At 34.4% G+C, this 15,277-nt stretch overlaps 1 protein-coding gene across 1 annotated transcript in view; it reads right to left on the reverse strand.

Moving 5' to 3' along the window:
* LOC101976897 (phospholipid-transporting ATPase ABCA3-like) overlaps positions 1-9,415 on the reverse strand; it is a 26,463-nt gene extending 17,048 nt beyond the window's left edge. Inside the window, exons 1-4 of the mRNA XM_040278098.2 lie at positions 9,189-9,415; positions 3,285-3,439; positions 1,915-2,126; positions 481-631 (exon numbers count right to left, since the gene is read on the reverse strand). Coding sequence (XP_040134032.1) covers positions 481-631; positions 1,915-2,113 — 350 coding nt within the window. The 5' untranslated portion in view covers positions 2,114-2,126; positions 3,285-3,439; positions 9,189-9,415. The remainder of the gene's footprint in view (positions 1-480; positions 632-1,914; positions 2,127-3,284; positions 3,440-9,188) is intronic.
* Between the last annotated feature and the right edge of the window lie 5,862 nt (positions 9,416-15,277).

Raw genomic sequence — 15,277 nt, forward strand, 5'->3', positions numbered from 1 at the left:
TGCCTCCTCTCATTCACCAAAAGCTATCATGTTAGGTTTTTGATAGTTTAAGAAGATATTTTAAAACTCTGGTTCTAATAGCTATAGGTCAGTAAATAAGGGTTAGAAAGGCAGGTGAAGGACTAGAGAATTTATTAACCAGGCAATCTGAGAAACCAGCTGCTGGAATGTGATTTTTTAAATGCATCATTTTCTATATGCTTTTTTTATTGTTGGTTGTTCAAAACATTACATAGTTCTTGATATATCATTTTTCACACTTTGATTCAAGTGGGTTATGAACTCCCATTTTTACCCCGTATACAGATTGCAGAATCACATCAGTTACACTTCCATTGATTTACATATTGCCATACTAGTGTCTGTTGTATTCTGCTGCCTTTCCTATCCTCTACTATCCCCCCTCCTTTCTATATGCTTTTAAAATAAAAATTTAAAATGAAAATAATGGAACAGCTCTAGGTTTTCTTGGCTGCATACCTATTTACGTACTCTTTAGGTAAAATAAATGATAATTCAGCTCCAATATTGTTCTCCAAAATGGCACTTGGTACATAATGATATATAAGACAGGCAATTTCTCCAGCTTTACAATATGGTTCTTTCACTATGACCATGTGGTATCCTGCACCTGCGAGAAATAATTAAGAAGAAAAGTATCAGTTTTGCATTTCTAGCTTTTCTTGTTTGTTGTGACTTAAATTTTTATGTTTGGGTTAAAGACAAATTTTGCAGAAAAGAAGAAATGAATGCCTGCCACATATGTTTTTGTCATAATAGTACTTTTCTAAATGTTGTGCAAAGAGCCTTATTTATTGTTCCTTCATCAAGGAATAGGAAATGTGAAGAATAGGAGGAAATGAGACAGCCCTCCTACCCTCGTCTGCCACAAGAAGTTCCCCTTTAATATTAGAGATATGAGAGTCTGGATTTGTGGAATACCTACAAAGACAACTCTTCTTTGGTACTGATTAAATGTTATTTATTTATTCTGCTACTGTCTTAGGGATTAATAGTGATTTTGATTCAGAATTTACATGTACAGGTGATAAAAAGTTCATAAGAGAAAGTCTCTGTGACCTTGCTTCTCATTTTCCCTACAATTCTATGAGAGATATACACTAATAAGTCATCAATAATTCACCCTTCTTTTCTTACTAGCTCTTAACTTTCCTTTAGATTTTTATTGCAGTTGAACACCTGCTTTCTCTTTATAAATCCTTAGTTCTCTCATTTTCCTTTTTTTCCAACTACTTATATCATTTTTACCCCTGTGCTTTTCCAGTTGTTTTTAACTTGATAAGGCTATGCTTAACATTATAGACAGCTGAAATTTATCAAGTTTCCATTAGGAGTACACCAAATGGTGAATTTTGGAAATGTGATATTCTAATACCCTCTAGATGGTACAAAGATGGTTGATAAGAAGTCATAATGAAATAAAACTCATGATGGCATATTCTTATTTTCCCAGTCCCTGTTTCTGATTGTAATAAGGATATTTAAATTATATTAATGAAGGAACAGATCATGTGGTGCTAGGGATGTGTGAACTCAAGTTGTCCTTCTAGTGCAATTATCTATTTTTCTTTCTTTTAAAAAATCATTCATCCATCCAACCATATGGGAGAGTAATATATTCTAGGTGAAGGGGAAAACCAAATGAATAGTAGGAATGACCTGAGCCGATTAATACTGAGAAGTAATAGGAAATAAGATTGGCTAAGTGAAGGTTAGATTAGACACCCCAAAAGAGGAAAAAACAACAATAGAATTTAAGCTTGATACAATAGGAAACTGAGTAATACTATAAACAGAATTTTATGTTAATGCAGTGCTGAAGGAAAATAAGTCTGGTAGTAGAAATAATAGAAAGGTCATAAATTAATAGAATAATGAAGATTTGAAAAAAACCATATTTTTGCTTGAGGAACAATGAAGAGCCACAGCACTGCAAGTCCCCTTTGGCCATGATGGCAACCCGGTCACCCAGAAGATCTGCTTCATCCATATAATGAGTGGTAATCAGGATGGTACGGCCATTTTTTTTTCTGCTGAAGGAGATCCCAGGTGGCTCTCCTTGAGACCAGATCCATTCCAGTGGTTGGCTCATCTAACATCACCACCTATAGATCCAAATACAGTATTACTGACACTGTTTCATTTGTGGAAAAGCTTCCTATTCTTGGGGCAACCTTAGGTTTTATTCTATTATTTTTTCCTTCTGGTTTTGCAACATTACTTGCCAAACTACATTTAGTGAGTCAAGCTAATCTAAAACAATGGCTCTTAATAAACTACAGTGTGTATAATCACTTGAAGAGATGTTAAAACCAGACTACTGGGGGCTGGGGTAATAGTGCAGAGGTAAAGCACTTACCTAACATGTATGAGGCACTGGGTTCCATTTTCAGCAATGTATATACATAAATAAAATAAAGATTCATTGACAAGAAGGTGGAATATGAACCAAGACTACAAGGCTCCACCCTCACAGAATCTGATTCTATAGCTCTTGGCAGGGACTGAGTATGTACATTTCTAATAATTTTCCAAGCAACACTGCTGCTGGCTTTGGGGACTATACTTTGAGAGTCACTGATTTAGAGCAAGAGTCAGCACTTTTTCTGTAAAACGCTAGATGGACAGTGCAACTATTCTACATATCAAAGTGGCCATAGAAAGAATGGGATGGCTGTGTCCTAAAAAAGCATTATTTACAAAAATAGGCATCAGTTGGATTTTTCCCCCAGTTCCTAGTTTTCAGACTCCCGATCAGAGGTATGGTAAAAAAGATGATTAGGATGGAATTTATCTTTCAGAAGCTTATGTGTTCTTTTAGATTTATAATTAGTTAATTACTGTTTTTTTCCCCTTCCTGACTAGAATACAACGTAAATTCAAGTAGGCCCCTTAAATAAGTACCTTAGAATTCCCTACAAGTGCGATACTGATATAAGCTTCCGTTTCAACCCTCCACTCAGTGTCTTAGGAAATGAATGTTTTTTATCTTCTATTTTAAAAACATCTAAAATATCATTAATTTCCTTTGTACAAATATCTGGAGGCAATGCTTTCAGCTACAGACAAAAAGAGAATTTATAATGGGATTCTAGTAACCTAATAACCATCTCCATTTCAGAAAGATTTTACACTAGGGCCATTTACACAGAACAAAGTTGGAGAATTCCCTCCTTGACTATCTTACTTTGTCCTGAAAAACGGCTCTTTCCAAAATGAACACTAAAGGCATTCAAAAAGAGAAAACTTTCTCTTTGGCTTACCTGGGCAAAAAAGTAAAGGTGTTCAAATACTGTTAAATAATCAAACAAAAGATCATTTTGTGGACAGAAACCCAGACTCCTTCGAATATGAAACATATCTTTTGTAATCTCAAATCCATAAATAGACGCTTTTCCACTTGTAGGGGGAAAGAGACCTAGGACAAGGAGAAGACAGAGCAGGAACTTATTTTCCATTAGCATCTGATGTGAATATCCCCTTCATGGTTGAATTCAATAATCCCATTTCAATAGCACTCAAATGTTAATCTATACTCATGGAGAAACACAGCTCTAATTGCTGTTAAGGATGAAAAAATACAAAGATAATAGGATTCTGAGCAAGTGAGTTGCTGATGTAAAAGTAGCATGACAAGACTTCCAGCTTACCATAATAATTTATATCAGTGGTTCTTGACCTTAACCTTTACCAGAATCATCTGAGGACCTTTCTGAAAAATATAGGTGCTTGGGTTTTTTCCTAGAGAAAAGTAAGAATTTCTGGGGGCTTCACTTGGCTACTAGTATTTAAAAATCTGTCCAATTGATTCTAACACGTAGCTAGGATTGTGAATTACTGTCTAGATTAAGGTTTTTAATGAATATTTCACTGTTTTGTCAGTTGTCTACTTAGGAGTATTAGTTGTATAAAATTGGATGGAATTTCCCCATGCATATGTCATTTATTTAAGGGAGATATAGATTTAATGAGAACTTGTATTTGCTACTGTGCCCAGTCTCAGAACTGGGTTTCTAAGTGTAGGATCACATTGTCTTCAGAGATAATTTAACTTTATATTTTCCTATTTGTAGCCCTCTAATTTCCCTCTCTCATCTAATAACTCTGGCTAGCATTTAAAGAACTATATTGAATAAGAGTGATGAGAATGTAATCCTTGTGTTTTTCCTAATTTTGGAGGATGTTTTCCATATTTAATCTGTTCACCATGATGCTATTTAGTTAAGTTTCTTTCATCCCACATATGAATGGTGCTGAATTTTGTCAAAGGATTTTTCTGCATCTGTTGAGATAATTTGATTTTTGTTCTAGATGATATTTATGTGAAGAAGTATATTCATTGATTTACATATACTGAACCAAACTTGAATCCCTGGGATGAATCCAATTTGATCATGGTGTACAATCTTCTATTTTTGAATATGGTTTGTTACTATTAGGAATTTTTATGTCGGTATTTATCATGGATATTGGTCTCTAGTTTTCTTTCCTTGATGTGTCTTTTTCTGGTGTTGGGTGATGCTGGCATCACTGAGTTTGGGAGTGGTTCCATTCCTATTTTATAATTTGAGGAAGATTGGTGTTGGTTCTTCTTTGAACATCTGGAAGAACTCAGATGAACCCATCTGATCCTGTGCCTGCCTTTGTTGGAAGACTTTTTTATTACTGCTTCAGTCTCATTGATTCATATTGGTCTGATTAAGGTTTTCTATATTCTCTTGGTTTAATTTGGGGAGGTCATATGTCTAGAAATTTGTCAATATCTTGTAGATTTTCCAATTTATTAAAGTTTTTATATAGTTCCTAATGATCACCTGGTTTTCAGAAATGCCTATATTGATATCTCCCTTTTTACCTCTAATTTTGCTTCTCATTCTTTTGGTTAGTTTGGCTAGGGGTTTATCAATCTTGTTCATCTTTTCAAATAACCAACTCTTTTGTTGTATTGATCCTTTGTACTGTTTTATAATTATTTAATTTCAATTTTAATCTTATTTAGTGTCTTCCACTGGTTTTGGAATTATTTTATTTCTGCATTTATAGGGCTGTGGTTGGATTATTAGGGATTTTTCTTTTTTTTTAGTGGGCATTTAATCCTATAAACTTTCCTCTTAGTACCAACTTCATAATGTCCCAGAAATTTTGGTATGTTTTATCATTTTTCTTGATTCTAGGATTTCTCATTTAAAAGAGTATTGTTCAATCTCCATGTGTTTATGTGGATTATATTTCAATACATATGATCTCACAAGATGGGATAATATAGAGATACTATAGATTTTTTTCTGTATTTGCTAAGATTTGTGTACTAAAATATGGTTTTGGAAAAAGTTCCATAAGCTCCTGAGAAGAAACTGTATTCAGCTTTTGTTGGGTGAAATATTTATTAATGTTTCTTAGGTCTATTTGATTTTAGTATCATTTAGGTTAAAAAAATCTTTATTGATTTTATGTCTGGATGATCTGAGAGAGGAGGAATTGATCTATCTGGCACTCAATGTTAAGGAGTTTGTTTATATAATTAAGTGCACTGTCATTTGTTGGATTGTTCCTTTAAACAGCATGTACAGCCTTCCTTGTCTCTTCTGATTAATTTTGTTTGAAATCTGCTCTGTCAGACATGAGAATAGCCACTCCTGCTTGTTTTCAGACTCTATTTGCATGAAATAACTTTTTCCATCCTTTACTTTTGATGTGTGGGTATCTTTGCCTACAAGTTTCTTGCAAACAGCATATGGTTGGATTTGGTTTAAAAATAAATTCTTCTAATCAGTAAGTTGACATCATTTACATTCAGAGTTAGAAGAGATGTTTATTATTTCAATCATATGGTTTGTTTCATTAATTCCTTCTTAATTTCCATTTGCTTAATTGCTCTTCTGAAGAGCTTCATCAATTTGAGAATTCTGAGGTTTGTTCTTTGTGTATTTCCTCAAGCATTTTATATAGTGCAGGTTCAGTGGTCATGAATTCTTTTAGCTTATCCTTATTGTGCAAATTTTTATTTGTTTCATTCTGAATGATAGGTTTGCTGGATATAGTAACCATGGCTGGCAACTGTTTTCTTTCAAAACTTAAATTATTTCTTGCCTTCTGCTACATTTGCTGTTGTTTTGCTCTTTCTTTTCTAGGGCTTTGAGATGAAGTGTGAGCTCATTTATTTGTTGGTTTTTCCTTTTTGAGGAATGACCTCCAGGCGATGAATTTCCCTCTTAAAACTACTTTCATTGTGTCCCATAGATTCTGATATATTGTTTCTGTATTTTCATTTGTCTCTAAGAATTTTTTTGATTTCCTCCTTTATGTCTTCTGTAACCCATTGATCATTCAGTAACATATTGTTCATTTTCCATGTGATGTAGGATTTTTTCCTTCCTTCTTTTATCATTGATTTCCAGTATCATTCCATTATGATCAGATAAAATGCATGGTATTATCTCTACCCCTTTATATTTATTGAGGGTTGCCTTATGGCATAATATATGGTCTATTTTTGAGAAGGATCCATGTGCTGCTGAGAAAAAAGTATATCCACTTGATGATGGTTGATATATTCTATATATGTCAGTTAAGTCTAGGTTATTGATTGTGATATTGAGTTCTATAGTTTCTTTATTCAACTTTTGTTTGGAGGATCTGTCCAATGGTGAGAGAGGTGTGTTGAAGTCATCCATAATTATTGTGTTGTGGTCTATTTGATTCTTGAACTTGAGGAGAGTTTGTTTTATGAACGTCGCAGCACCATTATTTGGTGCATAAATATTGATAATTGTTATGTCTTGTTGGTGAATGGTTCCTTTTAACAGTATATAATGTCCTTCCTTATCCCTTTTGATTAACTTAGTCTTGAAGTCAATTTCATTCGATATGAGGATGGCCACCCCTGCTTGCTTACGAGGACGGTGTGTGTGGTATATTTTTTCCCAACCTTTCACCTTCAGCCTGTGTATGTCTTTTCCAATCAGATGTGTCTCCTGGAGGCAGCATATTGTTGGATTTGTTTTTTAAATCCAGGTTACTAGCCTATGTCTCTTGATTGGTGAATTTAAGCCATTAACATCTAAGGTTACAATTGAAATATGGTTTGTACTTCCAGTCATGTTTATTTATTTATTTTAATTTGGCTAGTTTTTCCTCTTTGGTTATTTTTCTCCCCCTTTACTGAGATACCTCCCACTGTTAGTTTTGGGCACTATTTTTCAATTCCTCTTCTTGTAGTATTTTGCTCAAAATGCTTTGCAGTGCTAGTTTTCTGGCTTCGAATTCTTTTAGCTTTTGTTTATTGTGAAAGATTTTAATTTCATTGTCAAATCTGAAGCTTAATTTTGCTGGATACAGTATTCTTGGTTGGAATCCATTATTTTTCAGCATTTGAAATAAGTTGTTCCAGGATCTTCTTGCTTTCAAGTCTGTGATGAAAAATCAGTTGTTAACCTAATTGGTTTACCCCTGAATGTAATCTGCCTCCTTTCTCTCGTAGCTTTTAATATTCTCTCCTTGTTCTGTATGTTAGCTATCTTCATAATTATTTGTCTTGGAGTTGGTCTATTAAGGTTTTGGATGTTTGGGGTCCTGTAGGCTTCCAGGATTTGGCAATCCATTCCATCTTTCATCTCTGGGAAGTTTTCTAGGATTATTTCATTTAATAAGTTGTCCATTCCTTTGGTTTGAAACTCTCTGCCTTCTTCTATCCCAATGACTCTCAAATTTGTTTTTTTTTAATGAGATCCCATATCTCTTGGATAGATTGCTCGTGACATTTAAATACCTTTTCTGTGTTGACTATATTCTTTTCAAGTTGATAAACTTTGTCTTCATTATCTGATGTTCTCACTTCTACTTGATCTAGTCTATTTGTAATATTCTCATTAGAGTTTTTAATCTGGTTTATGGTTTCTTGCATTTCTAGGATTACTGTTTGTTTTTTTTTTTTAAAATCTCTATCTCCTGGTAAGGCTCGTTCTTTGCAGTTTGAATTTGTTTGTTTAGTTCCTTTTCAAAATATACTTTCAATGCTTGGACTTGCTGTCTCATGTCTTCTCTAATATTCTGTTCCATCTGAGTTAGGTATGCCTTGATTTCTTTCCCTGTCCATGTTTCTGTAGATTTAAGTTGTCTTGCATTGTTTGTAGTCCTTTTTTCCCTTGTTTTTTCATGTTGTTCACGTTACTTTCCAGCTCTGTTTGACTGCTTTGTAACTGCTTTCTCCTATACATTTGTTTTGGCTTTATATATCTCTGTTGTCTCTCCTTTGTGGTGGGAGATTATGCCTAGAAACGTTGGGCTTTATTGTACTTTAAAGCTGATTCATTCAATTCATAAAAGGCTTCCAGGTTCTGTATGCATATAGTGATTTGTTGTTTGTTCTTAGGACTATATGTTTAGGTTAGGTGCTATGATGGTACGAGGGTTAGTATGTCTTGGCTACTTTAGAAGATTGCTATATTGAAGGTGGCTACTAACAGGCAATTGAATCAGGGTGTTGGTAGTAGCTAGGTATTTAGGAGCCCTATAGACAGCCTCGAGACATTCACCTATTTGCATTTAGACAATTACACGTAATGGTAGACGTAATGCTTGGGATGAAAGTTGGGTGGTAGGGGAATGACGGTGCTCTTAAAAAGAAAGAAGGAGAGAGAGATAGATTAGAGGAGAATGAAAAGAACAATAAAACTTGAAAAAGGAAAGAAAGAGAGAATGAAAAGGGGAGAAAGGGACAGAGAGAGAAGAAGAAAAAAAAATATTGAAGTCTTAGAGATCAATTTTCTTCTCTTCCAGTAGGCGGAGCTGTGCCCTCTGAGCGGAGCTTCTGCTCTCTACCTGCCCATAGCAATCCCTGTAAGGTGTCTCCTGGGAGTCTCTCAGACTTGTCAGTCCAGAGCCGTTTCACTTCTCCGGCCCTTAACCCCCTTCCTCCTGTCAGCCAGCCAGGTGCTGTTCACCAGAAGCGGTTCCCCAGAGATCTAGTTACACTTGCAGCCCCATCATGTGTCCCATTTAAGCCCCAGTGCTGTGGTAAACTGGTGGCTAAGACCTTGGGAGTCATCGCTGGTGATGTGGGGGGCTTGGGGGTCGGGGATCCCCTCTACTTCCCTACAGACATGACCCCTGTGAGGTCCATGAAGTTTCCTGGCTGCTTGTATCTGGATGGGGAGGGAGTCACACACCTGCTAAAGTGGATTCTGCTGGGAAGGAATTCCGTCGGCTGAACTCCGATGACATCACCTCTCTGCTATGGCAGGCCCCAGGCTCCTTGCGGGAGTGTCCGAAGGGAGGGGTGGGTCTGGTCCGTCCCCGGTTGGCTTCAGCTCCCAACTTGCTAATTCATGAAGGCTTGGCTAAAGACTTCTTCCTGCCAAACTGTGTCTTGAAGGCCAGCGGGACCTCTACAATGAAAACTACAGAACACTAAAAATAGATCTTAGAAGATGGAAAGACCTCCTCTGTTCTTGGATAGGTAAAATGAATATTGTCAAAATGACCATACTACCAAAAGTCCTATACAGACTCAATGCAATTCCTATCAAAATTCCAATGATATTTTTTATGAAATTCATTTGGAAAAATAAGAGGCTCAGAATAGCCAAAGCAGTCCTTAGTGAGAAAAGTGAATCAGGAGACATCACAATACCAGACCTAAAATTATACTATAGAGCTATAGTAACACTGGCACCAAAATAGGCAAGATGACCAAATGAAACATAATATAAGACACAGAAACAAACCCACAAAAATATAGTTACCTTATACTAAGCAGAGGCACCAAAAACATACATTGGAGAAAAGATAGCCTCTTCACCAAATGGGCCTGGGGAAACTGGAAATTCATATGAAGTAAAATGAAATTTAACCCCTCTTTCTCATCCTGCACACAACTCTGCTCAAAGTGGATCAAGGACTTGAATCTGTTTCTATTTCCCTTTTGTCTGATATTCTTCCTTAAGCAATTATTTTAAAGCTTTCCTTTAATTGGTATCTATTTCATCTCTGTTCCTATGAAATATTTTTTGCTAGATATAGACTTATGGGTTCACAGATTATTTATTTATTTATTTATATTTTGGCACCAGGGATTGAACTGGTGGGTGTGTGCTTAGACTTCTGGGTTCACAGAATATATATATTTATATATTTGGCATCAGGGATTGAACTCAAGGGGGTCATACTTAATCTGAGCCACATCCCCAGTCCTTTAAAAATTTTTTTTGAGACAGAGTCTTGCTAAGTTCCTGAGACTGGCTTTGAACTTGCGATTCTCTTGCTTCGGTCTCCCAAGCCACTGAGATTATAGATGCCCGGCCACAGATTTTTATAAACACTGAAAAATATTATTATTTTCTTCTGGCTCCCATCATTTGTGTTATGAAGTTTAGTCAAAATGTCCTATAAGTAATAAGTCATTTACTTTTCTCTGCTTTCAAAATATTTTGCTTCCATAGCTTGATTATGTTTTGGAGAGTAATTTTTTTGGTTTATTCTGCTTGAAATTCCATGAGTTTCTTGAATGTGTAGGTTTCTAATTTTTTCCAAATTTGGAAATTTCCCAAAATTTTTATGTACTTCATTTTTTCCCTCTTCTTCTAGATCTTCCATCATAAAGATATTAGACATTTTGTTATTTCCCGACAGGTCCCTGGGGCTTCTGTTCCTCACCTCCATCTTTTTTCTTTCTTATTTGGATTGGACAGCTTTTATTTATCTGCCTACAAATCCATTAACTCTTTCCTCTTTTATTCTTCTGCTGTTGATTCTATCCAGTAAGGAGGATTTTTTTTAGGAATAAATGGTGAAATAAACTATAGATTCATTCATACAATGGGATATTTTATAGCTATTAAAATGAACAAAGGTAATAAAATCAATATGTACAAACTTGAGATTATAATGTTGAATGAAAAATAGCTGGTGGCAAATTATAAATTTAATGTTCAGTGACATTTATATGTTAAAGACACACAAAAGTAATGTTGTATATTGTTTATGGAATCATACAAATGTAACAAAAATGTATGGATATAATATGTATATATTCAAAGATACTTTTTTTTTCTGGAGGGAGTGTGAAGAGAAGGGAAAGAGAGAAGTGGGGCTTTTGCTATAACTAACGTTTTCTTTGTTGAAAATAATTCTGTACCAAGTAAAGCAAATAGTTAACCTGTACTGAACTATAAGTTCAAGGGCGTATGTTATTTCATAAACTTTAAGAGCTTTAACAGAGTAAATGTTCCTCAGTGACTATACTTGCCTTGATGAATAGGAACAGAGTCATCAAGCTGATGGTAACCAAAAGTGTCAAGAAGGATGTGACAAAATCAGCACCCCAGAGTTGCCAGCATGTCAGGCCCATTATTAGAAGGTAATCCTGTGGGAGACAGAATGGAGAGGTAACAGCAAACATATATAAACACATGAGCCAAATCTTTCTTGGATATCTTTTTAAAAAATTATTTTATTATAATATTTACTAAAATAAATATTGTTTTGTACACATAGACATAAACTCAGATATACAACACATATACACAGAAAACCACAACCAATATGAAATAAGCCTTATGCAGCAATTACATTTGAGATAGAATTGTTCATGGGTTTTGACCAAGTGAAATCTCATATCACAACTGTCTTAGTTTATTCAAACTCTAGTATCATCTCAAAAAACAGGAAGAAGCCCTTTTTCCTAAACACAAATCCCGTTCATTCCTGAATGCAACTATTAAATTTTACAATAAATTAAGCATTATATAAGCAATAACTGCATGAGAAACTGTTAAAAATTTCTATGAGAGAAATTTATACTTTTTCTCTTTTCTTTCCTATCATCCCCCATCACCAGCTTTTGCTTGGGATTCCATTTATCTTATGATGCATCATCACCAGCACATTTTTTCTTACAGTTTTAGATGAATACAATGCCTTTATTTTTTTTATTTATATGCAGTGCTGAGGATCAAACCCAGTGCCCCACACATGCTAGACAAGCACTCTACCACTAAGCCACAACCCTAGCCCCCCAGCACATCTTATTTATATTCTATATGTGGAAAATCTATCAGATACAACTGCTACATTTCTAAGTAAATATGATACCTCAAGAAATACTATAATATGTGGCCAATGAGTTTACTTTCATTACAATTTCAATTAGTAAAAAAATGCTTAATAGCAGGCCACTTCTAGAAAAGGGAAGCCCATGGAAGGTATAATAGTGACTGAACTGGAAACATTCTTCAGAAACACATAAATGAATACATGTGGAGTTTCTAACTACAATAAAGCAGGATCAAACACAGCCTAAATTACCTGCGGTGACAATCAGTAACATTGATAGCTGAGAAAAAACACTGCTAGTTGAGTTAAAAAGAGATGCTTCCCGGGCTGGGGATGTGGCTCAAGCGGTAGCATGCTCGCCTGGCATGCGTGCGGCCTGGGTTGGATCCTCAGTACCACATACAAACAAAGATGTTGTGTCCGCCAAAAACTAAAAAATAAATATTAAAAAAATTCTCTCTCTCTTTCTTTAAAAAAAAAAAAAGAGAGATGCTTCCCTTGGAATAACAAGCAGGTTACGCAGTGTACTTGTACTGTTATATTAATGTGTATTAACTAACATTTTGAATTGAAGCATGAATACTAATCTTTGCTCATTTATATTGTGGTAATAAAGAAGGGAAATTAATGGTTAATGAAAAACAACAATAACAAAAACTCCAGCATCATTGCTTTCCTAGTGAAAAACTAGGAAAATTAGACCATTCTCAAATGTAGAATGGAGTAATTTGTGGTATATTATTACACTGGAATATTATGCAAGAGGAAAAAATGAATGAAAATGCATCCAATATGTATCAATCTCACAAACATTAAATGACAAGAGCAAATAGAATAATATATGATACTTATAAAATTAAGAAAATATGTTATTTGGAGATACATACATCTGTGGTGAAAACATGAAGAAAAGCAAAACAATTACATGAAATTCTCCAAAGGTACTGGTAATATTAGTGTCTTATAAACTACATATATATACACTATTTTGTATGCAATTTTTAACTCAAAACGAAGTGAAAAAGCAATACATGTGGCTCAGAATGGGGATGCCAAATTTTGTTCATCTTCTTGGGGAACATATTAAAAATTAAACAAAAATCATAACTGTATTCTTCTACAGAATCTATAATCCAATCTTTTTTAATGGTTTGGAACATTATTTAAAATGATGGCAATTAAAATAATCACAAAAAGTAGGGAGACGGCCATGAAAAAACTGAAAAAGGTTTTCAATTTTTTATCGAAGAATGAGAAGTCCAAAAGGTGACAAATGAAACAACTAAGGCAAATATGGACTCCTATACCAAATCCTGCAATAATATATTTTAGCCAATTGACCAAACTGTGAGTTTCTCTAAATGTCTTTCTTACTCTTTACTCATAATCAGTTACCAAATTCTTTCAGTTTTTAAAATACCTTTTAATCTGTTATCAGTTTAACTTCACCAGCATCTTCTCCTATTGAATAGCTTACTATTCCCACCTTTGCCATCTTTCAATTCCTGAATGACATTTAAAAGTGTAAATTTAATCATGCCATTTCCTTACTCAAAAATCTTTTAGTAGTATCCCATAACTCTTAGGAAAAACCCAGTATCCTTAACCTGTACTATAAAACCTTGCTTTATTGTAATCTTGTGTGGCTATTTTCTTGCCTCTGTGATTCTGCCTTCTTTCAGGTCTTTGGGTACCCCATAATTCCTTCATTTCTCATAACCCTGGAACAGCCACCGTTTGTTTAGAGAAGAGCTTTAAAATATCTTCCTTCTCCCTTTGCACCTAGGGATATAATAAATTCCATGACTTTACTGAATCCTTTATTCAAGCCAAAAGCTGGAAAATCTGTTCTTTAATTAACATTAGTTTTCTCCTTCAAGTTCAGGACTGTCTACATGGGAATTTTTGGATCTGGGAAGAAGATCACAAATATACCTAAAAGATAAGAATTATCTTTATACCTTCTTTGTAATTACTGTAGCAAGTGAACTAATTTGAGGTTCAAACAAGATAACTTGCTTAAGAGCACACACCATTAAAACTTAGGCAATGCCAGCATTCAAAATTGAATCTATTTTATTCCTGAGTGTCCATCCATTAAAGTATATTCTTACACTCTAGGGTAAAATCACCTCATGAGGAAGTTTTCTAAAGAAACAGAGCACACAAACTTGTAGAGCTTAAGTAACAATTTAAGGAATGAAATTATGAAATTATGATGGCATTAATAGGAATTTTAGAAAGTCTATAGGTCAAGTAAACCAATTTAAAATGTGAGAAAATGAATTCAATTTAGGAATAAACTTTAACAATAAAAAGTCAGCATTATATAACTTCAAATAGTAAAATTCCAGGAGAAGAGTTGGATTAAGATAGTTATAGTAGGACCTGTAATGGGCTGAACTACCTTTATTGTTGTTTTAGTAACATGTTAGGGGTTACCTTTAATTTTGTTTCCTTTTCCTGAACATTGGTATGGAGTATGGTGAGTACAGTTAATGAGAAGGTAAATAAGATCATTGGGGGCCATATATGACTGAGGTATGTAAGAAAGCTGTCATCAAGGAATGCTGGAAATGGAAATCGTTTCGCAAAAACAGTAGTGTATTCAAGAATTGCTGCTGATTCTTCTTTTGCATGATACTTCATGATGGCTTTGTCTACAGCATGTTGCCATTCAAGATAATCTAGTTTAAGTATTAAATAAGACACAGTCTATTGTAAAATTATTTAATGAGTTTATAGCCCAAACTCTAGTTTTAATAATGTAAGCTCTTGTAGATGGTATCAACTACTATACATCCAAGCCACATGATATGTACTGTAATATATGTTCACAGTTTATTGAAATGTAGTTATGTAGTATATGACTATATTTAGCAAACTGGACTCAACAGCCAATTAAAAATATTGCACTCCATAACTAAGTGATATTTAACTCTGGGATTCAACATACACAAATAATTTAATGTGACATACTACATTAATAGAATGAAGGATAAAAATGAACCATTTCAATAAATGGAGAAAAAAATTTGGTTAAATTCAACAATGTTTCCATGACAGGAACTCCCAGTAGGTATAGAAAGAATTTACCTTAACATGATATAAGCCACATACAAAAAACCCAAGACTAACATCATACTCAATGGTGATAAACAAATTTTCTCCTCTAAGATCAGAAACAAAGCAAGAATTCCCATTC

Source organism: Ictidomys tridecemlineatus, chromosome 10 (genome assembly GCF_052094955.1).
Source record: "Ictidomys tridecemlineatus isolate mIctTri1 chromosome 10, mIctTri1.hap1, whole genome shotgun sequence".
NCBI classification, from domain to species: domain Eukaryota; kingdom Metazoa; phylum Chordata; class Mammalia; order Rodentia; family Sciuridae; genus Ictidomys; species Ictidomys tridecemlineatus.